This window comes from Dasypus novemcinctus, chromosome 1 (assembly GCF_030445035.2).
Source record: "Dasypus novemcinctus isolate mDasNov1 chromosome 1, mDasNov1.1.hap2, whole genome shotgun sequence".
NCBI classification, from domain to species: Eukaryota; Metazoa; Chordata; class Mammalia; order Cingulata; family Dasypodidae; genus Dasypus; species Dasypus novemcinctus.
This window is the reverse complement of record NC_080673.1, coordinates 91,199,458-91,225,735: the sequence shown is the minus strand read 5'-3', so window position 1 is coordinate 91,225,735 and position 26,278 is coordinate 91,199,458. Positions and strand designations below refer to the sequence as shown.

At 37.1% G+C, this 26,278-nt stretch overlaps 1 protein-coding gene across 1 annotated transcript in view; it reads right to left on the bottom strand.

Annotated features, from left to right (window-relative positions):
* The window catches only part of COL25A1 (collagen type XXV alpha 1 chain), a 513,961-nt gene that overhangs the window by 124,583 nt on the left and 363,100 nt on the right, over positions 1 to 26,278 (bottom strand). Inside the window, exons 8-10 of the mRNA XM_058294312.2 lie at positions 20,708 to 20,779; positions 19,861 to 19,968; positions 17,624 to 17,659 (exon numbers count right to left, since the gene is read on the bottom strand). Of these exons, the coding sequence (XP_058150295.1) occupies positions 17,624 to 17,659; positions 19,861 to 19,968; positions 20,708 to 20,779 (216 nt within the window). The remainder of the gene's footprint in view (positions 1 to 17,623; positions 17,660 to 19,860; positions 19,969 to 20,707; positions 20,780 to 26,278) is intronic.

The following is a 26,278-nucleotide window of genomic DNA, read 5'->3' as shown; positions in this document are numbered from 1 at the left end:
TACAAGAAGACCAATAATTTCCTGTTTTAATCAGTTTTGGGTTATTGAAAGTAACACATGCCATACTAGCTTTTTATTTTTTAGGAGGTACTGGGGACTGAATCTAGGACATTGTACATGGGAAGCAGGTGCTCAACCACTAAGCCACATCCACTCCCCAATGAGAGCTGGTTTTTTCGTTTGTTTGCTAGTTTCAGAAGGTACCAGGAAACAAACCTGCATAAATGGAAGGAACTGCTTAGCATTTTTATTTTAAAATAGACACAAATAGAATTATAGCTGTATTTCTTTCACTTAACCACTTGAACTACCTCAGTTCCCCCCATACAATCTTTATATTCTTATTTGATTTATTCAACCAACTAACTTTTTAGTGAGCTTGTTATCTGGCATATCTGTGTGATCACACAATCTCTCTATCCCATATCCTCTTTTAAAAATTTTCCCTATTTTAGATTTTCCAGAGGAAATAGGGGCTATCAGGTGTAAATTTCCTGAACATCGTGTCCTTCATCAATCCAAATCCACAAGGACCTCTTTCCCACAGCAGTCGAAGGGTCCCTCCTCCTGCACGGGGTGAGTTTTCTGGTGGACTCTGGACTTCATCCTTGCCTCTGCCCACAGGGATCTTTCTCCATCAATTACTCCTACATCCATATCAGAGCCTCCCTCTCCACTAGTTCCTTTCCCTGCCACATAAACATTTTGAATGATTTCCTCACTTGGGTATATTGTTTGGGAAGTGAACACTAATGCTGAATGAAGGCAGTATTTAGAGGCTGTGGTAATAGGAGTTCTGAGAATGAAAACAATACTTGGGTTTTACTATTATCTCTGGTTCCATTTTCCCAGGCGTCTCTAGAGTATTTATTTCTTAAATTGTTTATGTTAGACAGGAAATCATATAACAAAAAACGCATTAATTCAATGTTTAGACTGAGACTGTATACGCTTAACTCACAAAGGTTTGTTTCCCATTGTAAACCTAATATTGCCACTTGAAAAAATTCTGTTCACTAAAATTGGATCTTTCACTGCATTGGTATATAATGTTGAAATGGAATATTTCAAATGAAAATGAAGAAAATTTTAAATCAAATGTTTAACTAGAGACTAACACATCTGCCATTTTCTAATTTGGTCTGTTTTGCATGATCACATCAAAGTAGACTTAGACTACTCAACTCTGAAATCGCTAAAATATTAATTACATATTTTAACATAATATTTAATGAAAATCAAAGGCCATAAAGAAAATAAATACTTTTCTTCACTGTTAGAAAACTACTACTATTTTTGCTAAACTATAAAAATAAAACCACTTTTTAAGTTATAACATTAATTTTGAAAGGTGAATACATGTATTACAGATTACTCATAAATACATTGCCAATTTTTGTGTGATCTACGTATCTTTTAAAAATAAATTAAAAACATATTTTTAAAAAAATACATTGCCAAGGATATATTCTCAGCTACCAAAAATGTGCATAGACTTCTTTGAAATCACTGGCAGGAAAAAAGAGTAGCAAGCCAAGGATAGTGTCATCCATTACTAAGAGGCAATTGGAAGTAAAGGGGAGTTGAGTAAGTATTCTCTCCCCATACCCCATACAGTTACTTTACTGATCAAGATTTTATGTATGTGTGTGTTGAACATCCTTTATATATTCATTATATATCAGTGACATTGCAGTCATTAAATTTAAACTTACAAATTAAGTCTCCTCTGCTCAAAAACTGATTCTGAAATTAGGATATGTTGCCACCAGTTAGTTAAGATGTTTACATTTGATTAGTATTGCGGCTTCTAGTACAAACATAAATTTATAAGGTAATGTGCAAATACCATAGTGCCATTGACTAAGTGATCTAACCTTTCTTAAACTTATTTATATTTTCACTTGTATAACTACTTGGATAAAGAATATTATAAGTTCTTTATTCACTTTTCAAACTAATTCTTGTTTATATATTATTTCTAAAATAATATATAAGTGAATTGATCTTCTGTTCCAAGATTTCTAAAACAATTCCATGTTCTTTTTGTATCTCCATGATTTAATAAGTCTGGATCAAATTGGCTTTCCAAACTAGTCATAATATTTTTAGCCATTCTTAATAATCAATCAAGAGACCATTCCTTAGACATTTCTTTGGCAGGCACATTTTTGTTTGTATATACTTTGTATACTACTGGTAGAGATGGAAATAATCTGGTCTCTTTAACTTTCAACATATTTTCTTTGTATATGTCTCAAAATTCAAAACTGGGTGATACACAAAATCTCAACAGATCAAGATATATTTTTTTCAGCTTAACTCCATATATGTCAAATATAGTTTGAACCTTAAATTATATTTATTTCAACATAAGATCTGGGTGATGCAAAATGTCTGAACTTCTTCATGGAAGAATTTTCCATAATGGACATAACTTTGTTCAAATGATAAAAACCACATGAGTCACTGAAAAAAAAACTTAAATGTAGAATGACTACTTCACTACTCTATAGATACATCTACAACCAACTTTTTTATGATCTTTCAGAAAAGACCATGGAAAAGCTATGCAAAGTTATGATAAAAACTTGGAAACAAATAAGAAATTTCATTATACACTTTATTATCTTTCCCCTTCATTTCTAAAGATTGTGTACAATATTCAGCATAGGGTGAGCAAGTAAGTTAAATAAACACGACAGCTCCTGTGTTGGTGATTGCCTGTACCAAAAGCAGGTTGCTCAGGCCTGAGACTGCTCCTTTACTCCTCCTGCTCAGAATCTACCAGATACATACTCAAGACTCTCTCTCTCAGCCCAGTCCTCTTCTCTAGCTGTATTACTATGCTCTTGTTCAAACTCTCTTCTCTCTTCACTGGTTAATCTAACACCCACCTAATGGCCACTCCTCTTTTAGTCTCCTCCAGTCCTTTTTGTACATTGCTGCCTGAATGAACATTCTAAAAAGGATAATGCGTTCTTAATTTCCTCAGCTTAAATAGCCTTCAATGGCTTTTCACAGCCTTTGAGAAAAATCCAAGCTTTGGTAACAGTTGTAGTTCACCACATGAGCCACACTTCCGCGTCTCTGTACATAATGGATTTTCTGCTTTCTGGTCCTCTCTCCTCCACCTATTTCTTTTCTTTTTTTTTTTTTTTTAAAGATTTTATTTATTTATTTAATTCCCCCCCTCCCCTGGTTGTCTGTTCTTGGTGTCTATTTGCTGCGTCTTGTTTCTTTGTCCGCTTCTGTTGTCATCAGCAGCACGGGAAGTGTGGGCGGTGCCATTCCTGGGCAGGCTGCTCTTTCTTTTCACGCTGGGCGGCTTTCCTCAAGGGCGCACTCCTTGCGCGTGGGGCTCCCCCACGCGGGGGACACCCCTGCGTGGCACGGCACTCCTTGCGCGCATCAGCACTGCGCATTGCCAGCTCCACACGGGTCAATGAGGCCCGGGGTTTGAACCGCGGACCTCCCATATGGTAGACGGATGCCCTAACCACTGGGCCAAAGTCCGTTTCCCTCCTCGACCTATTTCGTAATTCAGAGCTCAGTGCCCCCTCCTTGGAGTTAGTTCCCCTTCTTTTGTTCCCCAAAACACTCTTATGATAGCACTTCTTCCACAGAACTCACCACGCAGTACTAGAATTGTCTAGGACTTCTTCCTTCACCCTAAATGCCTTCGATCTTACACAGGCACATAGTAATTGCTCAGTGAATCCTTTGAATTCACTCATTTATTCATCCACTTAATATTTGTTGAGAGTCCACTGAGTGCCAGGCAACGTTCTAGGTACTGAGGCTACAACAGCTCTGAAAGAGGTCAAGCAGAAAGCCAGGAGGAAGGGTATCACAGACAAGGGACCAGTAAGTATGAGGGCCATGAACTGGGTACATGCTCAGTGTGTTCAAAGAACAGCAAGGAAGCTGTAGCTGAGTAAGTCAAAAGGAGAGGAGGTGGAGAGGACAGGAAGGGAGATCTCATCTGCACGGCCTTGTAGGAGACGGTAAGCACAGTAGTGTTTACTTTGAATATGACAGAAATAAGAATCAATCAATGAAAACATAAAGTATACTGAGTTTTCAAAAAACAAAACAAAACATAGAAAATAGTGTCTCAAGATAGGAATGGCAAGATATTTTACCCCTTTGTTCACCTGAGCTATTCTAATTTTGCTGGCCTATTCTAATAGCCTCCAGATTACCTCTAGGTGTAAGAGTAAGTGGAGGAATTCCACCCATGGCTTTTATATTAAAAACACAAAGCAAAACTCATTTCAGTTATATGATATCATTGACCCCGAGATTGTTATGGATGTGAATGTAGGTCTAAGGGCCCTAATGCAATTCAGAAAGTCATCATGCCAACAGTAGGTAGAGTTACCAACTTGTTAATCTTTAAAGAAGGCAATTAAGAACTGGATGATTTTGTAACCATTATATATTGGTTGTACTTTCCAGTTTGGGGGGGGGTGGGGAACCTTGCTTTTTTTCATGGAATGAAAAAAAAAAATGAATGAATTTCATTCATGAAATGGAAAAAAATGAATTTTTCTGACACCAATGTTAACACGAATTTGACTGAGGTATTAATTACTTAAACAGGATGTAGAGTTTCTAAATGATGTGCTCTAGGATGCCTCTTGGGAGGTGTTTTCAGGCAAGTTCCGGTTGCCTGCTATTAGGAAATGATGCTCTCTGTGAGCAGGGGGCAGACACGGTTCCTGTTCCGTCCCTGATGGCTAACAGTAAAATCTGAAGCTCTGAAATGCTGCTGGCCATTTTTAGATATAAGAATATACAACTGGCTTCTGCAATAAAAAGTACAGGAAACAAAAAGGTGGTCCATCTGTGAAGAGGAGAATAAAAGCCCCAAACCATTAAACCATTTACAATTATTTCCTTTTCAGGTAAGAATTTTTCTGTGATCTAATAAAGGTTAGGCAAAATGAAGAATAGACTTTTTAAAGTTCAGTTCCATAGGGAAAAGTGATAAAACGTATAATTAATTTATGGAGTCATGAAACTTTAATATCACACGTTTTCAAGGATTTGGTCCAACAGACTTCAGTTGCAAGTATTTCAAAGATATTAATCCCAGCGAAAGCATCATGAGCTAAGAAAATGCCTAAACTTGGTTTATAAAAAGTAAGAGGAAAGTTGAAATAGATAATGGAAATTTGTCTTCCTTAAGAAAGAATAATTTAAGATGTACTTATATAAAAGTCCATGTTCTCTTTGGATGTTTGATGTGTGGAGGTTGGGAAACAAACTCTAGCCACTATTATATGTTTGTCTGGAGTATAATTCAAGTGATGTTTTACAAGATTCAGATTTCATAGCTTAAGTGCATGGAAATGCCAACCTAGAAATGATTGGGAAATGTTTAGAATATAAGCAAGCATGCAGTAGTACTTTGAGTCTAAAACCTAATGATTTAGTTGTACTGGGTGAGAAGGAACACAGAATAAACAAGAAAAAAGCAAGATGGCACTGAGAAGGGACAGCCTCATCCCTTGCTTCAAGTCTTTCATGAACCCTGTATTCAGACACACTTTATCATTTATATTTTCCCAAACAGTCTGTGTCCTTCTTCTAGTAGTCCTCATGTGAAGCTTTTAATCATTCTTCGAGGCTCAGTGTTCATAACTCATTACCTTTGTAAGCCTTCTCCAAGGCACTCAGACAGAGCTTATATTATCTTCAGTGTTTCTCTAGCACATTTTAAGTGGCTGTATTTTAATATGTTTACATATTTTTAAAATCCATTTGACCAAGCAGTGACATCCCCAAGAGTAGCTCTCAGGCCTGTATTATACAACTCAGCACTTAGCCTAGAAAATAAGTAAGTACTGGCTAAACTGAAATAATGTATGAATGAATATAAGCACTGTTATATTTCTTTTGCTGAATTTTCTCCATTATTTTACCAAATAGTCATACCTTATTTACTGGAAAAAGCTCCCAGTTTTGAGGCAGTGGTTTCTGTTATCTGGGATTTTTGTTTCAATATCACTCTAGGATATCTATTGTTTGAAGAAGGGCCTCTAAAACAGTTCTCATTTAGAGCCTATCAATAAGATGGTATGTCATTATACTTATTCATGAACATTCACTAAAGAAGTTGTAGTAATTCTTAATTTTTTAATAAAAGAGTAAATTCTTTCTAACTTCTCTATCTCATGTGCTGACTTCCTAGGGAAAATATTAAAACGGGATGATTCATTGATGTTTTTCAAAATCACAAACCTGTGACCTCTTTTAGGAAGGTCTCTTAAAGCTCAGGAAATTTAAGAAGCAATGCATTTTTTATTACCATTTGACAAAAACAGAACCTACGACTAAATATTGAACATTAAATACCACAAGTAGATTAAAGACAGATCTAGTTATTTCAGAATCTGTGTTATGATCAGGTGTCAAAACAGAGTCTGTGCCACCTCACACCAGATACCCAGGGCTGAAATTTGCTCACTCCTTTCCATCTAAATAGTTAATATACTATTTCTTGTGTTGAACCCAAAGTGGAAATGACCCAGAGAAAAAGAAAAATTAACAGGCAACATACTCCCATAGTGTACCATAAAGGAAACAAATTTATGGTTCACAAAAGCCTATCACCCTACACTACACTCAGTAAAAATTATTTCTATTGAGTGAAGGTCAAGTGCTTTTCCTATTTTAAATCAACAATGCTGAGAAACACTTGCTGTTAAAATTGAAATATCCCGTAATCAACAGAAGAATGCCTTAAATTTAAGACTATAATATACACTCATAAACTATTCAGGTCTATTTTCTATCTAGGGCAGTACTGTCCAATAGAACTTTATGCAATGATGGAAATTATCTATATTGCTCAATCCAATATGGTAGCCATTAACCACATGTCATTATTGAGATGTAGCTAGTGCAACTGAGCTAAAGAATGTTTAATTTAATTTTTATTAAATAAATAGCCACATATAGCTAGTGGCTACTCTACTGGACAGTACAGATGAGGCTGTAAAATGTATACGCTGCAATCAGGTGAGCTGGATTCTAACTGAATTCTGCCACTAACTAGCTTTGTAACTTTGGTCAAGTTACTTAATCATCCTGATACTGTTTCTTTATCTGTGAAGTACAAAAACTAAATGATTTCTAAGATTTCTTCTAATCTTTTATACTCTACTTAAAAATTAGCCACATAATGTGACTATAAATTGATGTAGTTACTTTTCCACTGTTCACATGAAAATCAGTTGTTTAGTTATTCCATACATATTCACAAGCATATATATCCCATATATGATATATATGAAAAATATACCAAATAATCCATAATGCGTGAATGATTATATGAAGACACAGAAGAAAAAGTAGTTCTGTAGTAATTCTGCTGGACTGTTGAATTTATTACTAGCTAATCCAACCCTGGGGTACAATGACTTCAGTTGGGAGAAATATATAAAACGGATTCCTTTGTATTAGTACCTGTTTTATTGATTTATATCACGCAGTCATTCACATTTTGAACACCCTAATATTACGCACAGTTACAATATAATGTGATAAATGCTTTGGAGGAGGGGAGAACATGGCTTCTAACTTATTTTGGAAAAGTATGTGTCTGTGTGTAGTTTTCTCAAAGGAAGTTACAAAGCAAAAGCCTGCTGCCACCAGACGTGGGCGAGAAGGGTCTTGCTTTGGGCCCCAAGCCATAGAGAGCTATTCTCTGGCCACATTCGCCCTTGTGGGGTCAGGATCAAGAGATCATGAGATCAAGGGGACATGCTCATCTGTAGTCCACACCCCCACCTCACACTGTGCTTCAGGTACTAGAGATGCTGATATTCCTTGCCCCAACAATATGAGCTTGTTTCAAGGGCAGGTTGCTTCTTTTTCTCAAGTGTTCTTTTGGAGGTGGACCATACTACTAATGTGTACAATAATGCACTGGAAGATGGAGCAAAATGGTGTATATTTGGGGGTTAGGTGATGGACCTTGGTTCTGTGGGCATCCAAGAATGTCCACATGTCAGAGCCTGTGTTTCCTAAAGATGAAGGTTGGAGCATGTGTGGGGGAGAGAGGGAGCAGACCAAGGGCCAGGGGTGGGGCTGAGTTAGAGCGCTCTCCATGGCATCACACTCCAGCTTGGCATTCCAAGAAGTGCAAGCATTCTACATTTGAACTTCTCACTTCATAATGAGGATGTATTTGTTAAGATTAAGGCATAGAACATATGCTATTTAACAGTTTATTAGCTTGATTCATAACTTTTAAACACTTAGGCATACTGTTTAAGAACTTCCATCTGTACTCCTGCCTTAGACTCTGCAAGTGAAAGGCACAGGCATTACATGGATCAAACTTTATTTGGAAGAGTTTCTTTATAATCTAATGATGAGACATGAGAAGTTCGTGAAAAGGATTAGTTACAATTTCATTAATATCCATGAGTGGCATATTTTGCATCATTTTAATGATAGGAGGTAAGAGTCTAAAGTTAAAAGTTTTGTTGTAGTTGTGTTTTTGAAGTTACAGTTATGAAGAAGGCAGTTATTACTATCTTCCATTAAAGGTAATATATGACTGTTCATTGCATTTAACTATTTACAGAACAGTTATGTGTGTGTGTGTATATATATATATATATATATATATATATATATATAACATGGATAAATGATTCTCTAACATGGATCTGTGCATTTGTAATGAAAACATGGTAGGATAACAGACTTTAAAACTAGAAGAGGGTTAAGCTATTACTTAGTCTCACCAGTTTTTGTAGATGCAGAACTTGAGCCTAAATATTATAATTTGTCCAATATTAGATGGCTTATTAGACTTTGCATTAGCAAAAAATGTCAAAATGAAAGAGATCTTAACTATTTTAACAGTTATTTAAACTTCTAAAAAGAGAACTAAAAATTAAAGATCACTTATGCTAGGTCCCAGAAATTTAGCACTCCCAACTGTAGCCAATCCTTGGTTTTATTCTTGGGTCTAGTTTTATAAAATAGACTCGTTCTATGCTTATTTAGATAGTGTCTACTTTATTAAAGCTCAAGATTCTGTTTTCTAAAAATCTCATCCTGAACTTCTTGGAAAATCTGAAGGTCATGTTTACAGACTAGATACATGGTGGGATTAAATAAATGTGGAACTGCTTGAGCTGCAGGTCTTTTTATTCTATCATAGATGCTGTTAATCATCAGATGATTTTTTTCTTATTTTTTATTGCTTTTATTTTATAGATAAATAGATCACACAAAACATTGTGTTAAAAAACCTAAGAGGTTCCCATATACCCGACTACCCTACCCCCCCCATCAAAATCCCTTTTTATCAGTAAGGCACATTCATTGCATTTGGTGAATACACCCTGGAGCACTGCCACACCGCACGGAACATAGTGTACATTGTAGTTTATACTCTCCTCCAGTCCATTCAGTGGGTTATGGCAGGATAAACAATATCTTGCCATCTGTCCCTGTAATATCATTCAGTAGAACTCCAAGTCCTGAAAATGCCCCCTATCACATCTCTTCCTCCCTCTTCCTGCCCTCAGCAACTCCCATGGCCACTGTCTCCACATCAATGATGCAATTTCTTCTATTGCTAGAGTCAAAACAGTTCTATAGTAGAATATCAGCAAATTCACTATAACCAATATTATATTCTTCCTTCTTGTGGACCCTGGGATGATGATGTTCACTCCACTTCTAAATTGAGAGGGGGCCTTAGATCCCACAGGGCTGATGGATGTGATTTTCCTGCTTGCAGTTGTAGGCACTCTTGGTTCCCTGGTGTTGTGGTTGACCATTCTCACCTCTTGTTAGCTGACCTGGGTACCTCCAATGAACCAGAGAGTAGGTGTGGCAACACTGCTAAGGCTCAGGGCCCAGCTGGCACATGGACAGTCCAGAGATTCAAGTCTCCTGAGCATACACAACCCCCAGCGCCAAGCACGGGTTCAGTAAAAGTGACAGAATAGGCATGTGTAGAGAGGTGACATCTGGTTAACTGTCTTTGTGTAGTGGAACTTCTTTTCATTTTTCTGTTTCTTCACAATGTTCTGGAATCCTGCCTTATTTTGATAATAATAATAATGATAATAGTAATAAATAACAGAAGATCTTTTGAATCATGCCAAGCCTTGAGTAGTAGTGGCTGATTTTCTTAGCAAAGCCATGTTCGGCTATGTTATAAAAGGGGGAACAAGTGCTACCCTCTCAAGATGATTAATTCCTGTGTATAAATTACATGCAGAAAATGCAGTTGTCTCAACTGGAAAATGTTGGATGGCAGGATTTGCTCCGTTTTTCTCATAGATTTGTAATGAGGATTAAATGAGATATTTTATATGGCAGTTCTTTAGAATATGAAATGTATAATCTCTGAGAAGATTATGATTTCGGATCAACAAATCATCCACTATATTTGCAATCTGTGATAGGAGCCTCTCATAAAGAAATATTTCTCTAGTTTGGCTTTCTTGTTATTCCAACTATATCTCAGTCTTCCAATGTCATAATTAAAATGATGATGATAAAAATCATTTCTAGATTTTCTAGTACTCAGTGTTTAACTGTAGCAATGACATCTTTCCTGGTACCCTGTGGAATGTATTTTTGTTCCTATTTTGCTGGGATACTTATGCTTTAATTTAGTGTTTATTATTCTGTATTTATCACTGTTGGCAGATGGAAGTCTATTTGTAACAATAATAATAACAGGTAATATCAGTGGGGTGCTTACTCAGAATGAAGCCTAGCTGTAATATTTTACATAATCTCATGTTATCCCCTTGGTAAGCTTTAAAATTTCTCCCCTATTTTCAGCCCCATTTTACAGATGAGGAACTGAAGCACAGACAAGTTAAGTCACAAGGTTAGTAAGTGATGGAGCTGGGGTTTGAGCCCTGGCCATCCGGCCCTCGAGCCCACGCTCTTCACCACTCCTCTGCAGTAAAAGCTATGAAATAATGCCATGGTTATTTCCCTCATACATGCATTACTTTACTGATATCTTTAAATCACATATTATTTAATAAAAAAAAAACTTTAGGGAGAGGCCTTTCAATTACTCTCTTCTACATGAATAAAATATCAACTTACTGAAATTGTGCTTTAATGTCTCCATGCAAACATAAATATCTTACAAGTAAACTTTTAAATTAACTGTGAAATGAGATTATTGAGTTGCAGAACAGATAAATTTCTATGGCCTCTTTCTGAAGAGTAAGCAAATTTTTAAACAGGCATACTCGTAAGGCCTAACACTTTATCTCTGAGGAAAACTCTGCAGTAGAAGAGGGCATAAAATGCTTTTTTGGGTACTTTTTACTTGGTAATTTACTCTGTAAGCACGGGCTCTTCTCCAAATCAGAATGGAGTTTGCCTGAAGGACAATGGCAGCCTGAGCATTCCGTGGAATTTTCTAAACTCATATTAACTTAGTTCAACAAGGGTTAAGTACTTGCCCGTGCCCCGTGTGCTTTGCTAGCCACTCAGCGTACAATCTGCACAGTGAACGTTTGCCGAGTGCTTGCTGCTTGCCCTCGCTCTTCTGGAGCCCTTACCAGCCTCATCTCAGCCTCACAACCACCCCAGGAGGAGGGGCTGTACTTCTCGTCACCCTCATTTTACAGCTGGTATAGAGAGGCAGAGTCGAGCTTCAAATTCTCAATCCATTTCCAGAGATATAATATGCATGCAGTGAAATGCAAGATGTCAGTGATACAATATGGTAAATTCTGATAAATGCATAGCCCCATGTATTCCACACTCTCTTCAAGGCATAGAATATTTCCCAGAAAATTTCCCTGTGTGCCTCCCAGTCAATCTCCTGCCACCCCAGGCAACCACTATTTTGATTTCTATCACCACAGATTAGTTTTGCCTGTTTGGATTTTGTATAAATGGAGTCATAGAGGATGCACTCTTTTTTTTAACTATTAACATATTTTTAGTTAATTTTTAAAAAGATACTTAGAATCAAGCTGTCTCAGAGAGCTAGAGACTAGACGATGGGCTTACAGGAAATAGGGGTGAAGAGGAAGGCTGTGAGCTGATGCTTACATCGGCAAAATCTATGATAAAGTGGAGGTAAGCAGTTGTGCAGTGAAGGGATAAGATAGGGGCATAGGGATACTATTGGGTGGGTTTTGCAGGCTTGAGGGTGGCTAGGGTTGAGAGGATGGATCAGATGGTTCATGGAATTGGGGGGAGGGTTTGGGGTGAGTGGGTGGACATGGGAGAGTGTCAGGTATGTGGCTGAAACTACAATGTTGAGAAAACTCTTTAGAAACTATAAAAAGGAAGGGTTACTTGTTTGGGGTGTTTGACAGGGGACATTTGGCACAGAGTGCACCTGGAGCAGGCTTCTAGGGAGAGTGTGAGTGCTCATTTTGTCATATTGTGTTATATCAGTGGGTGGAGATACATACAATGAGCTAGAAAGTGTTGTACCCCCATCCTGGGGTGGACTGATATTCTCAAATAGAGGAGAGGGTGTCTCTTGAGAGCATGGCTCCCAATGGGGAAGGACAGACTAGAGTGTCAAGCCCTCAGCATTGTTGTAAGTATCAAGCAGTGAAGCGTGGTTGTCACTATGGGTCCTGAGGGAAGGGGGAGAGAGGAAGAGAATGGATGGAAGTGGGGGTAACTGGGGGGCAATGGAAGTGTTCCACGAGTTTGTGCAACAATGGATATAAGCCATATTAAATTTCACCAAAAATTTATATAAGTCTATAGTCTAAAATGTAAACTGTAATGTAAGCCATAATGTAGCCAAAAATTTGGAAAAGTGTACTATCTAAAATATAAACCTTAATGTAAGTGATAATGGAACCATGGTTGGTAGCTATGTTTCAATATTTGTATATCAGCTATAGCAAATATAACATCCACGTGTAAAAAGTTCATTGCTGGGGAAGTGGGAAAAGGGTTTGATGTTGGGCATATGGGAGTCCCCTATATTGTACATGTGACTTTACTGTGATCTAAAACTGTTTAGAAAACAAAATTAAAAATAAAATAAAAAGGATGAAGACACTGAGGAAGGAATGGGGAGATTATCTTGCCACTGTACATGCAGGGTAACACCTATAACTGTCATGAAAGGCAAAACACCAAAAACAAAGTTTTATGATATTTTCCATTTTTAATACCCCAATTTATTTTTTACTTTTAGTTTTTCTAAATTATTATGTATTCTATTTCTAATCTTTAAACCTCTCAATACTATTTCATTTTCCTACTAGTTGAATTTGGCAATATATTAGGCTTCTTTTTTTTTTTAAGAAGTTTTGGATCACAAAGGGATTCAACTATGGCAGGGGAGGAGCACTAGTGTGGGGTGTCATTGATGGGGGATGCATGGGTGGGAGGGAGTTTTCCAGGACATCCATATAGGGTATATAGATATGTTTGGATCTTTGTTTGGTATTGTTACAGTGGATAGAGTTACACATGATAACTGAGGGAGTACTGAGTTCCCATCCTGGGGAACTCTGTCATATTCCCCAATGGAGCAGCAACAATCCCCCAAGTGCAAGGACAAAGACTGGTGAAGAAGGATGGTCCAATGATGGACCCTTGGTACTGAAGACTATGCTTATGAGTATGTGTGCTTGAAATTTCAACTAGGCCTAGAGATGCAGGGTGCCTAAGAGTTACCTCCTGAGAGCCTCCATATTGCTCAAATGTGGTCACTCTCTAAACCAAACTCAGCATGTAAATGCATTACCTTCCCCCCAGTGTGGGACATGACTCCTGGGGATAAGCCTCCCTGGTGCCAAGGGAGTACTACCATCACCAGCTGGTGATGCAACTAGAAAAAGACTTTGAATAAAAGGGGGAAATGATAAAGACAAAAGAGTTTACATGGCTAAGGGACTTCAAAATGAGCCAGGAGGTCATGAGAGGGGTTGCACTTACACACATCTCAGCAGGATCCCAGAGACAGCTGAAGTAGATATAACCCCATGTACTGGTGCTCCTGAGGGCTACGGAGACACACAGGTTCTATGGTCATGACAGATGGCTCTGGAGTTCACTGCCTTGCTAGTGGGCCTGATTTTGGAATTTGTGCTCCAGATGATTATTTTTGTAATATAAAATATATATCCTGAATTATGGAAATTAATTCTCCACCTGACATTTCCATGAACAGGTTTGTGAGAGCTAATTTTAGGTTATTCCTGGTTTCTTAATTTTATCACCAGGAACATTTTACATTTAAAAAAATTCTCCAATGTTTCTCAAGACCCTCCTGGAAGCAAATACTCTTCTACAATGCACACAAATAAATGTAGTGGGTTTTATATACTGTGGAAAATATGAGAGTCGTGTTATTTTTTATCCTTTTTTTCAACTGGTAGGTGAGGGGGGGTGTTACAAAAATTGATAATGTAAGATGATGGGATTGATATATAGGAGAAGAAAGCAAAAATGAAGGAAGGAAGGAAGGAAGGTAGGAAGGAAGGAAGGAAGGAAAGAGGGAGGGAGGGAGGGAAAAGGAAAGAAAAGGAAAAAAAACCTCAGGGCAAAAGGAATATGCTGCATTACAACTGCAGTATTTGACACACCAAAATTTAATTGATAGCTATTATCTCACTGTTCTTAGCCCTTACCTTTCATAGAGTAGTCTTTATATACACCAAGTTTTGCACTGGATATTTGTTTTAAGAGTAATAATTCCCATTTATGGAACTCTTTGGTTCATAAAGCATTTCCATATTATTATTTCACTGGCTTCTCACCATTACCCAGAAACAGATAGAATAGGAATTATTTATATTTTATAGATCAGTAAAAAGGATCACAGACTGTAGTTATGTAACCTTAAGTAGTTCTGAGACCTGAACTACTGATCACTTGAGCCATATCAGGTTCCCGTGAATTACTGATCTAACATACATTTCTCCCTACCAGACTTTGAGTTAAAACATGCACAAAAACATACACACATGTAATATATGAAAGAAAATTCCTAAGGAAATTTCTCTCCTCATAAAAATTTATTTGCAATTATATTTTCAATATTCTATTCTCTCTTTGAGACAGTAAAATATACAGGTGAGATTCAAGCTAAAATAATGAAGTTTTTCAATGAAGTCTTTTTAAAAATCATAGAAATAATTCACTTTTTAGCAAATACAAGATATAAAAATTCATTTTTCTGGGAATAGGTATTAGAGGATTATATTGTCTTCCCCCAAAAACTGTATAGGATTGCTTTAAATAGCAAAATTCCCCTGTATGTTTAAAGTATGTTGATTTATGAAAATTTTATTCTTCCAAAACATTACAGAATACATCTGTTATATAAATTAATGTTCACCTATAATTTACTCTAGATAGAATAACTGAGTGATAATAACAACATACTCATATATTTCTTCATTATTGTTTTAAAGTGCTTTCCCCTAATTTATTGCATTTGCCTTTGGCAACTTTATAAGGAAGGCAGAGAGGGCATTATTATTCTTTCTTTACAGATGAGAAATTGAGAGGTTAAGTGACTTGCCCAAGGTAGACAGACTCTTCATTGATTTACTGCTATCTGAGTGATGTAGTTTTAATGGGGTAGTCAAGGAAGTGAGGTTCGTCCTCCTGATTTTTTTTAACCAGCTGTGAAGACTATTAAAACAGAGGTGGATGATCTCCCAAATATAATGTCAAATAAAAGAAGCCAGACACAAAATTGCAACACTGTATGATTCTATTAATAAAACTTCAAATGCAGGCCAAACTAACCTATGATGATAGAAGTCAGAATAGTGGTTAACTTTGGGGAGGGGGATGGCGACTGCAGGCTGAAGATGGCCTTCTGGGGCTGATAATCTGATTCTTGATCTGGTTTGTGGTTAGGCAGGTATGTTCACTTTGTGAAAATTCATTGATGTACACTTATCATTTGTCTACTTTTCTTTATATATAACAGGAGTTTTCTTTCTTAAAAAGGGTTTTGTATTTTTAAAAACAGTACGATTCACACTAAAATATCACTAGAGTATACCTATCCTTAGAACATTTGCTATTTCAGTTAATTCTCTTGGCTGCATTTTTTACAAATGAAAACACAATCCAAATCTGTAGAATTAAAAGGAAGCAAAAATGGTTTATAGAAAAAGACATACAGGATTTCCTTCATCTGAGAAGGCTGCTTTACTTTCCGAAAGGGGAAATTAGAGCACATTAAGATAATAACATAATTCACTTATGACTAGGTTTAGCATTTATATAGAATGACAGCAAGCTAAGGAAGTACAGGGAGATGGGATTTACTGCTATTCATGTAGCATGTTCGATATATGCTATTCATATAGCATCCTTAATATATATGTATTTAAGGAGGATAAGATAATTTTTTAAAAGATCTTTTATTTTAGAACTTTGTGTATTAGGATTCTGCTTTGGGCATCAGGGTAGAAAGCCAATGCCAACAATAAAAATCTGACTAGGCAATAAGACCTGGGGGCAATAAGAGCTCCTGAGAATTCCTGGTAGTATTCAATGTAAGCAGACCGTATAGGAGGAGCATGTTTTGACCATTATACAGAATAGAAATTACAGGTGCATTCAATTGCTTAAAGCAATTTCAAAATTTATATTGTTTTCCAAAATTCTTTCACACTCTGTGACACCATAATATTGAGAGCTAAATGTATTCTATGTAAAATGAACACAAATAACAAATATTTTGTTTAATTTTTCAATCTATGGTCTTTTTTAAAGGGATCTTTTTAAAAGGAACTCATTATAGTACCAAACACAAAATTATCTGTATCAAATGTAAATGTTGATTGTGACTGTGATTAATCCCACTGAGTGGTATGCTTGGGAATGGTTGAGGTTAGTGCCATCACCTGCCAGCTCCCTGGCGGTCTTTGATCCCACTCATTCCGCATGAGTGTGAGACAAAGCTGTCCTCTGTAATCTGGAGTGCTGTAGCTTTACCTTGTGTTCCCCATAATTGTTCACATCTTAAAGTAGGTTTGAAAAGCAGCTCAAGTGACAGAGAGGAAGAGTGAGGGAGAACTAAGCTGAAGAAACTCCACTCATCAGGGCTCAGCAAGGCTGCCCCAAATTCTCTTCCATTGGCAAAGGATAAACAAATTATGAGGAACTGGGACCTGAACACCTACGGGCAAATCTACATGGAACAATTTCATGTCCCTTTTTTTTAAATAGTAGAAAGCAGAAATGCACAAGTGTTTTTCTGTAGGTGGAGCCCTTCAATGAAAACAAACCTCCTAGAATGACTGTGGAAGGTTTGCTAGGCTAATTCACAATTAGTCACACTTTGAAAACTCATTTCATTGACGTTAATGGGCACACACTTGCATTTAATCTCCCTCACAGCAGAGCTACTTAAATCAAATTCTCTTCTTTGACCTCCCTGAAAGTCTTGTTGTCTCTCCCCTGCACCTGGAATACCTCTCTTTTTCTCTTGTGTCAGTTCTATAGATGTGTAGTTTTGACTTTAGCTTGTAGTAGATAGGCTATATTATTTTAAAACTCATACCAATTTTCACTCTTGTTATAGGTTGCATGACAGATGTGTTTCACGCAAAATCTTGCCTATAGGTTATTTTCAGTATAGGAAAAGATAAACTGATATACTTGCCATTAAGCCTTGTTCTCCTGGCTTCCCTGGTTCACCCTTTAAAAATAATCATAATAATTTTATTAATGCTGTAAACATAATAATTCATTTCAATCATTTCTTTGTTTTTTTTCTTTTCACACAATACCAACTGAGGCAAGTGAATGTCAAATATATTTTTCAGGCTAAATGGAGCAATGCAAACATAACACAAATAAAGGAGAGCTGATTGTTTTTCTTCAAGTACAATACATTTTAGGATTTAATAAGATGAATCTAGCTTCAAGCAGAGATTTAGAAATTATGCCTAGAATGTATTCTAAGTAAAACTGGTAGGACGACTATATTTTAAGTCAATTAATGGTCCTAGAAAAGTATTTATAACTACAGTAACATCCCATTTATCTTCTCTTCTTTTTAATGATGAAAACATGACTGATGTTCTCTTTTTTTAATAGGACAGATAGACAATTGCTCTTGGTACAGGAATTAAAAAAATAAAATGAACCAGGTTGTTTTTGAAGTTTGGTCAGCCTGGATTAATGATGGCCAATGAATAGGTTTTATTAAAATTGATAAAGAAAATTCTGCTATATCATTATCACCATTTTCTAATACTCATTAATATGGAATTGATTATCATGTTTTCTTGTCACATAATTATAATGTCAGTAATTGGCCAATGATATATATATTTAAACTGTGCTTATAAACCAATATCTGTAGATGTTGGTCTTTAAAAATGTCCTAGTTTATTTTTATGAAATCTTTTCTTGTGTTTATGATAGCATATACAAATGAACCCTGAGACCATAAATCCAGTTCAAATTATATTTGTGGAATAATTTAAAAAGTAATTTGTTCTTTGTGCAAAATAGTTATATTTTTCATTTAAATAAACTATATACATTTCAAAGATGACATTTTTGGATTGTTTACAGTTTGTCATATATTGTTTATTTTTGTTTCTTATAGGTTCTGCTTTGAAATTTATTTCTATTATTGTCCTATACAATACCCAACACTCTGATTTTGTAACACGAAAATGATTTTAACTACGTTTTGTATTTGAAGAGACATTCATCTACTTCTGTTGGCAACCAGCAACTGGGCATTGTTAAATACCCCTAAAGGTATTGGTCACTCTTTCTGTTGGTTTATCATCCCAAGAAATGTGAGACATTAGAAAACAATATTAGGAATACACCATTCACTATCTCCCTTGAATCACTGAAAGCAGTCTTTAACAACTAGCAAATTTTATGTTGAAAGTCAGTTCCTCATTTCATGTGAGCAAATTTATAGCAGCTTTCAGAAAGGGAAATGGGGCTTATGAAGATGGGCTCATAAAACTTTTTCACATACTCCTACAAAGAATCCCTCTTTGGAAAAAATAAATAAATGTATGCACCTAAAATTGGAAAGAAATACACCCAAACATTAAGGACTAGCTGATTTTTAGTTTCTTCTTTTTGGTTGTCTTTATTTTCCAAATTTTCTACTCTGTAGATACCTTCATTATTACTTTTGTACTATGAAAACACTAGTGAAAGTAATTTAAGTTAAAGCAGTAAGTTAAATAAGTAATATAATTCAGCAATAAAACTGAATTTCAAGTCATAAAGTCATAATATAAACCCAAGTGTGTTTGGCCCTTTCCAAATATTATTTTTAAATGCTGGGCTGTTTTTACTAATCCAAACAATTTATCTGTAGTGTCCTGTACCACTTTATTATTGACACTTGGCCAATCTTCGTAACTAAATATTGAGCTCACTTTTAAATCATTTCTGTTAATATGACTTGCATACAAAGAACGCATGATATTCAAACCATACCATCATGTTTTAACCATTAGTTATTGTTTTTTTTTTCAGTCAAGTTATTTATAAGGAATTAAATATTAGAAAGTTTTACCTCTTTTCCTTTCCATAATATGGAACTTTATTTTCTCTGCTGTTGACCCTTTGGAAAGTGTTATTAATCTCCCACCTAGCAGGCATCTCCAATCAGAAATGTATCGAAGCTTACCTGGAAACCCCTTTCGCTGGTGGGCTCAGTGGGCTCCCCACTGAGCGGTGAAGCAGCTGCTGCTAGGACTGCCCTGCCCTGTGCAGCTACTTTCCCATCACCCACTTGTCTCAACCCACCACTTGTCCCCTAACCCTGCGTCCCCTCCCCACCCCACTCCATCCCAGTTTTTAGCCCTTAAAACAAAACAAAACCTGGGAGAACGACTGCTCCCAAAAGCAACTCACAGGCGCTCCTGGCACTCCGCGGGGGCCATCCTTCCCTGTGTCCCCAGGAGGCCCTCTTGGGCCTGGAGGGCCGGGAGGGCCCGGGGGCCCCGTCTGTCCTTGGTCGCCCTGCAACGCAGAAGGGAACAGACCCACAGTGACCAAAGAAGACAAAGCCCAGGTCTTTGTTTCAACACTTTACATTCATATTATCGAATCCACCTTTACACTGTGAAAAGAACCAGAGCAATCAGAAACATGAAGTCTGCAGGCAATTTGCCTGCCAGCAGGGAGCAAATAAATATTCATGCTGGTGAGCTGACGAGATGCCATTAAAATCAAAGCGACTGAGGAGCCAAGCCCTCGCAGCTCTGGGAAGGCGTGTACGTGTTACAGCGAGATTCAGAGCTTGCACAAAACTTTTGCATAACTTCATCTATGCCAAAGCTGCATCAATTACATTCATCTTGCTTAATGAAATGCCTGTATTCATAGTTGAACAAATTTATCTACCTTTCTATAACCTAGAAAACTAAGCACATGATGTTCTTGTCATCCTACATAAGAATTTATACATTACCAAAGGTGGAGAGTTTAGGAACTAGATCTATTATTGGATCCAACTTAGGCTGTTTTATTTTCTAATTAAGAAAAAAATTATCATTCAATACCTTTTTACCTTGGTATCTTCATATATATTTCATACAAATATAGCACACTGAACATAATTTTGTTCTAGGATATTACCAAATAAATAAATAAACACCTCTCCCTCCTCCACCCATAAGAGACAAATGTAAAGCCAACAGTATACAGAGCAATAACTGAATGTAAAGAAGAAATCAGATTCAGCAAGAATAAGCACTACCTTAATCAGGCGGCGTTTAATGAGCTGCTGATCAGCAGAGAGAAACCCATGATTGATTTTAGGAAACACCATCTGATCAGTCAGGTGAGGTCAAAGGTTGAAGTTCAGAGATGAGAGAGTTGAAGAATAGACATCAGAAGGCCCCAAGAAAGAAATAAATATATACACATTAGATGCATAAAAATCATTAAACAAAATAGAACTGGCACTTGTGTCTGACATCAGACCCTCTGGCTCTTCTTGAAAGAATATAACTCTGAAACAGAATAATGAGACCAGATTTTTAATTAGAAATGAATGCTTTTTGTCCACCACAATTTCTTTCCTGTGAATGCTGGATCTTTTTTAATGTAGTATGATCCCAGAACCAGGTAAGCTCAAGGTACTCTGCATATTGTACTCGGAGCAGAAAGTCCACAGACAAAGCACCAGTTCAATTACTGTCAGAATTTGCAACCAGCATTTTGTGGCATGAACCCGGCTACCATTTTAATGATGCTCAAAGTCTAGAGCACTTAGGGTTATTTAATTGACATTAAATATCAGAGCATTGGAATACATGCTAATTAAACCAGCAAGGCTTGGCACAGTGCTAGATAAGTATGCCTGCCTCTTTTCATTGTCCCTGCTCAAACTCAATGTCTTACTCTTGTGTATGGTCAAGATACACTTCCTTAATTTATATTTGACTTCATTAATATAGATGAAGTCCCATGTACCAATAACTTTAAATGTATAATGAGATGAAGCAATGGAACTTGGCAAGCCAATTTAACTATTCTTGCTCACTCTTATGCTGATTGCAGGCTCTGACTGAGCAGGCATGGGTACCAACCACAAACCTTGACGGTGAGGATCTGATTACTGTGCAGAGCAGCCACTGTGGGGAAGCCTGGTAGACCCTGGGGACATAGCACAGCACCAAAACAACACGACACAAACGTCACACAGACATTTCACTGGTGGACAAACAAAACAAGCAAGTACGTCATGCCTCCCTTTCCCTGTTCTAAGTTTTGTCTTGTTGGACACATGGTACACAAAATTAGACAAATGAATCCTTCCTTAGAGGGAATGAAGAGCTTGAGAACTCGTTGTACCTCTCCCTTCTGGCAGATAGGCTAGGATCAGTGTAGGCACTGGTGTAAAGGGTCTGCTACTCTGAATATTTCTGGAATCTTATGTACAAAATCTTAGTACAAAATGGAGATAACTACATAAACTGTTAGGAAACAACACTAAATTTTCCTCCATTGATATTCTGTTTACTCTACAAGTCAGGACAAAAAATACGAGTATTAATTCTTTTTTTGGATGACAGTCCTAAACAGAATATTGCTGTCTGGTCAGAAGTTTACCTCGAAATAAGTGCAACAAGCCTCAGAAAACAGTTTTACCACCCACATATCAAAATTTCTCTCAAATCATATGATAATTCTTGGTTCTCTCCTGTTTCAGGAATTCCTGCAGAGGTGGTGGATGGAAATCTGTCTCTTATAACCAAAGTATTTCTTGTCAGGGAGATTTACAATCATACTCTGCAGTAATTACTTCTGTCACGTTATTTTTCCAAAAGAACTTGACAGTTCACACAACCCCTGAAAGCAGGAAAGTGGTTTTGAATTCCTAAACCAATGAAAACAGGAGAGAGATGCTTCAGAGACCTGTACTCCAAGGGCTTGTCATAACTTGTCCCCACATACGTTATCAACTGAGTAGGTTGAGAGAAATTTTGCCTTTGTTATATTTCTTTCCCAACAACATGTGAACTTGGAGTCTTTTATTTCAAACTTTATTTTTTTTTATCACAGAACATGTTTATCATAAAAATAAAATAAACAACCACCACAGCAATCCATGGTCTCGAGTTTCTGCATGCTTCCTATCTACCTTCCCTCCTCCTCACTGCCCTTCCTCTCTGCCCATCCAGATCTATTATGAGGATATAGTCTACTTAGGAAAGGCCAGAAGATTTCTAAGTTTTAAATTTTATTAGTTTCAAAGATATTTTTCTTCCTATTTTCATCCATATTAGGGATACGTTTTTCTTTTTAAGAGAGCCAATAAAATTTTTTGTAGTGTGAATACATTTCTGAGTCCTAAGTTCTTTGCTTCTCATTTTTTAGAGCTAGGACTTCTCTGGAAGCAAAGCAGAGGAAATCTTATTCCTTTTGCCAAATCCTTTCTGATAAGGCTATTATGTGGCTGTAGAGTTTTGAGGTGACCTGCATCCTCTTTTTCTTCTCCCTAAGCAAAAGTCCTTTAAACACAGCCTCCACACAAATTCAAAAATGCTGCAAGTTGGAAAACAGATGTATACAATTTGCTTTTGTTTTACTATGGAATATGAGTTTTAAATGTTATTAGATGGTAATGTGCCAGCATCTTTCCATCTGTGATTCATTAGCCCTATATTACACAGTCAGAATTTTATATATAAACCTCATATTTATGTAACAAAGAATGAAAACAGATACCAACAAGAAGTCAATGAAGGATCAGAATCTTGATTAGTGGTGATAAATCATATTGTCACTTTAAACGGGATTATCTACCAAAAATAATTTAAAATTAAAAAACTTGTAAAAGCACACATGGTGGGCCTTACAAACATTTTGAAATTTGAATCTATAAATAAATCACTTCTTGTACCATATCTGAGTATGACCAGCTTGCAGTTGGATTATATTTTCTAAACGCTTACAGCCACACACAAACATTAAGTTTTATGACTTCTTAGTTTGGTTTCCAGCGTCCATGAGATCTAAGCAAGGAGGTGGATAGGTAATTCTCACCTCAGATAGACCCTTTGCCTCAAACAGTAAATCTCTATTTGAGGAAGCTGATTTTATAGCCCTCAATCATATTCATAGTGGAGATGCTACCAATTAGGTGCTTAGAGGTACATTTTAAATATTTCATTAATGAGCTAGGCAAAAGGACTCCAGGAGTTTACATGTTGCAAAGTAAAAAAGGGACATGTGGAAGAATTCTCTAGAACTCTAACAAAACTCAAAGCCTTGTGCTTTTCAAACTGGGTTAAAGTTAACCCTCAGGGTTATCAGTGTCCAGAGGAGCGTTTAAAGGCAAAAATAAATATGGTACACCTCCCATAAAAATCCATTTTAATTAAGTGGTAAATAGTTTTAATGTTTTTATGTAAAGCAAACATTATGGAGTAACATGTAAAATTTGCATAATTTTTAAAAATTGACCCCTTGATGATGGTAGAAAACACCGTCTCAAAGAGAGACCTCCGGATCGCAGGTAGGTGCTGGTGCTGGGCTCCTTGCAGGGGTTTTGTGCAGAATAAGTTTGAAAAGCATTGGTGGGGACACATGATCTTGAGGTCATGGCTTTGTGGGGCTATATAACTTCTGGGCTTCTCTAGATTTTCACACAGAGAATATACTTTTTCATTAACCATGCCATTCCCCCCTCCCCCCCCCCCCCCACACATTATGATTAGTCATACTCTTTTTAAAAAATAAATGGAATGGACTTATTTCAGTTAGTTTTACATCTCAGCAAACATGCCTGGTACACAGATGGTTTGAGTGGGTGTGGAAAAAAAATGTGTGTCTCCAGAAAAAACTAAAGAGAGAGTCCAGGAATAGGTTGAAATACTGAAATAATGTGTATATTTCAAATATTGTGAATTCTTGAGAAATTGGATTATAAGAGTGGAAAAGCACCTGATACAACCCATTTTCCTCCTGAGACCACAAAGACTCAGGCAACTTCATAAATTGTCATGACATTCTATGAAATAGGCAACTATCGCAGAACCTGTGTTTTGACATCATTACTGGAGGAGTTATATCTCCCTTCATTATTTTCTAGAAGGAAAGATATAATCCTATCCAAAAGGGATGCTGAAAAAATAAATAATTCTTAAGAAATGTTTCTAACTCCTTAGAAGCCATAAATTCAAGATGATGTTATCATTTTCATTGTGTGCTCAGTAATGATGAGTGTTATGTGATTTCATTATCAGGAGAAAAGTTTGTGTTTTGTCAAAAGGATTCAATAAGGTAAAGATAGAACCAGAAATTTAATCTAGGACTTCAAATTCTAACCTTTGTAATTATGCAATTTATGTGTTCATAATTTCTTTTTACTTGCTTTATAGTTTAAGTACTAGAAAGTTCAAATATGGCTAACATTCAACAATATTTAAGAAGCATTAACTGAATTCCTTCTATGCAGCATTTGCTGTGTTAAGCTTTGTAAGGGCTACGTACTTTTACATTTAATGGTGGAGCAAGACCTCAATCTTCACAGGGTGTTGAAGATTGAGTCATGTCCTCCACACAAGGCATGTTCAAATCCCAATCTCTGATCTTGCAGGTTGAACCAACCCATTTTTAAACAGAACTTTTGAAGGTGTTATTAGTTATGGTGTGCACAAATTGAGTGAAGGTAGGTCTTAATTCAGTATGGCTGATGTCCTTCTAAGCAAAGGAAATTGCACACAGAAGAAAAGCCACCAGGGGTAGCCTGGAGCTAGAAGTCAATGGGCTCAGAGGGGAAAGGAGAAGATGCCAACATGTGACGAAAAAAAGTCAAAGACCAGGAATTGCAGGCAGCCAGCCCCAGAACACCATGGTCTTTGGGAAGCAAACACTGCCTTGCTGTTTCCTCAGTTTTGGACTTTTCCTCGCCATGAAACATTACAAAAGTCTAGAGGAGGGATTGTGTACCAAAATAGGAGAGGGATAAATAGTTTCAAATGCTATCAAGAAGGCAGAGTTGGCGGCGGACTTGGCGCAGTGGTTAAGGCGTCCATCTACCACATGGGAGGTCCGCGGTTCAAACCCTGGGCCTCCTTGACCCGTGTGGAGCTGGCCCATGTGCAGTGCTGATGCACGCAAGGAGTGCCATGCCACACAGGAGTGTCCCCCATGTAGGGGAGCCCCACGCGCAAGGAGTGTACCCCATAAGGAGAGCCGCCCAGCGCGAAAGAAAGTGCAGCCTGCCTAGGAATGGTGCTGCACACACGGAGAGCTGACACAACAAGATGATGCAGCGAAAAGAAACACAGAATCCCATGCCGCTGACGACAACAGAAGCGGACAAAGAAGACTCAGCAAATAGACACAGAGAACAGACAACTGGGGTCGGGGGGGAGGGAAGAGAAATGAATAAATAAATAAATCTTTAAAAAAAAAAAAAAGAAGGCAGAGTTTGCAGGTCTTGTAGCTTAGCTGAGGATGTCAGGGAGAATGAGGATCAGAGAATGGTCCTGGGTCTCTAGCATGAACAGTGGAAGGAGAGTAGAGGGAACACTAGAGTAGTGATGTGCATGACGAATTCAGTTAAGGACTTGTTGAATTTGCAGTGTCTGTGAGCAGCCAAGGAGTGATAGTGTACATATAAAATGGTCAGGAGAGAGGTGGGAAGTATGAGTCAGAGGGCTGGGTGAAATTATGCAGGGTTGTTGTAGAGTGAAAGAACCCTAGGCAAGAACCCTAGGAAAGACACATTTAAGAGATGAGTAGAGGAAAGGGCAACCACAAAAAGGGCTAGAAAAAAAGAGTGGTTATAGAAGCAGGAGAAATGCCAGTCCTT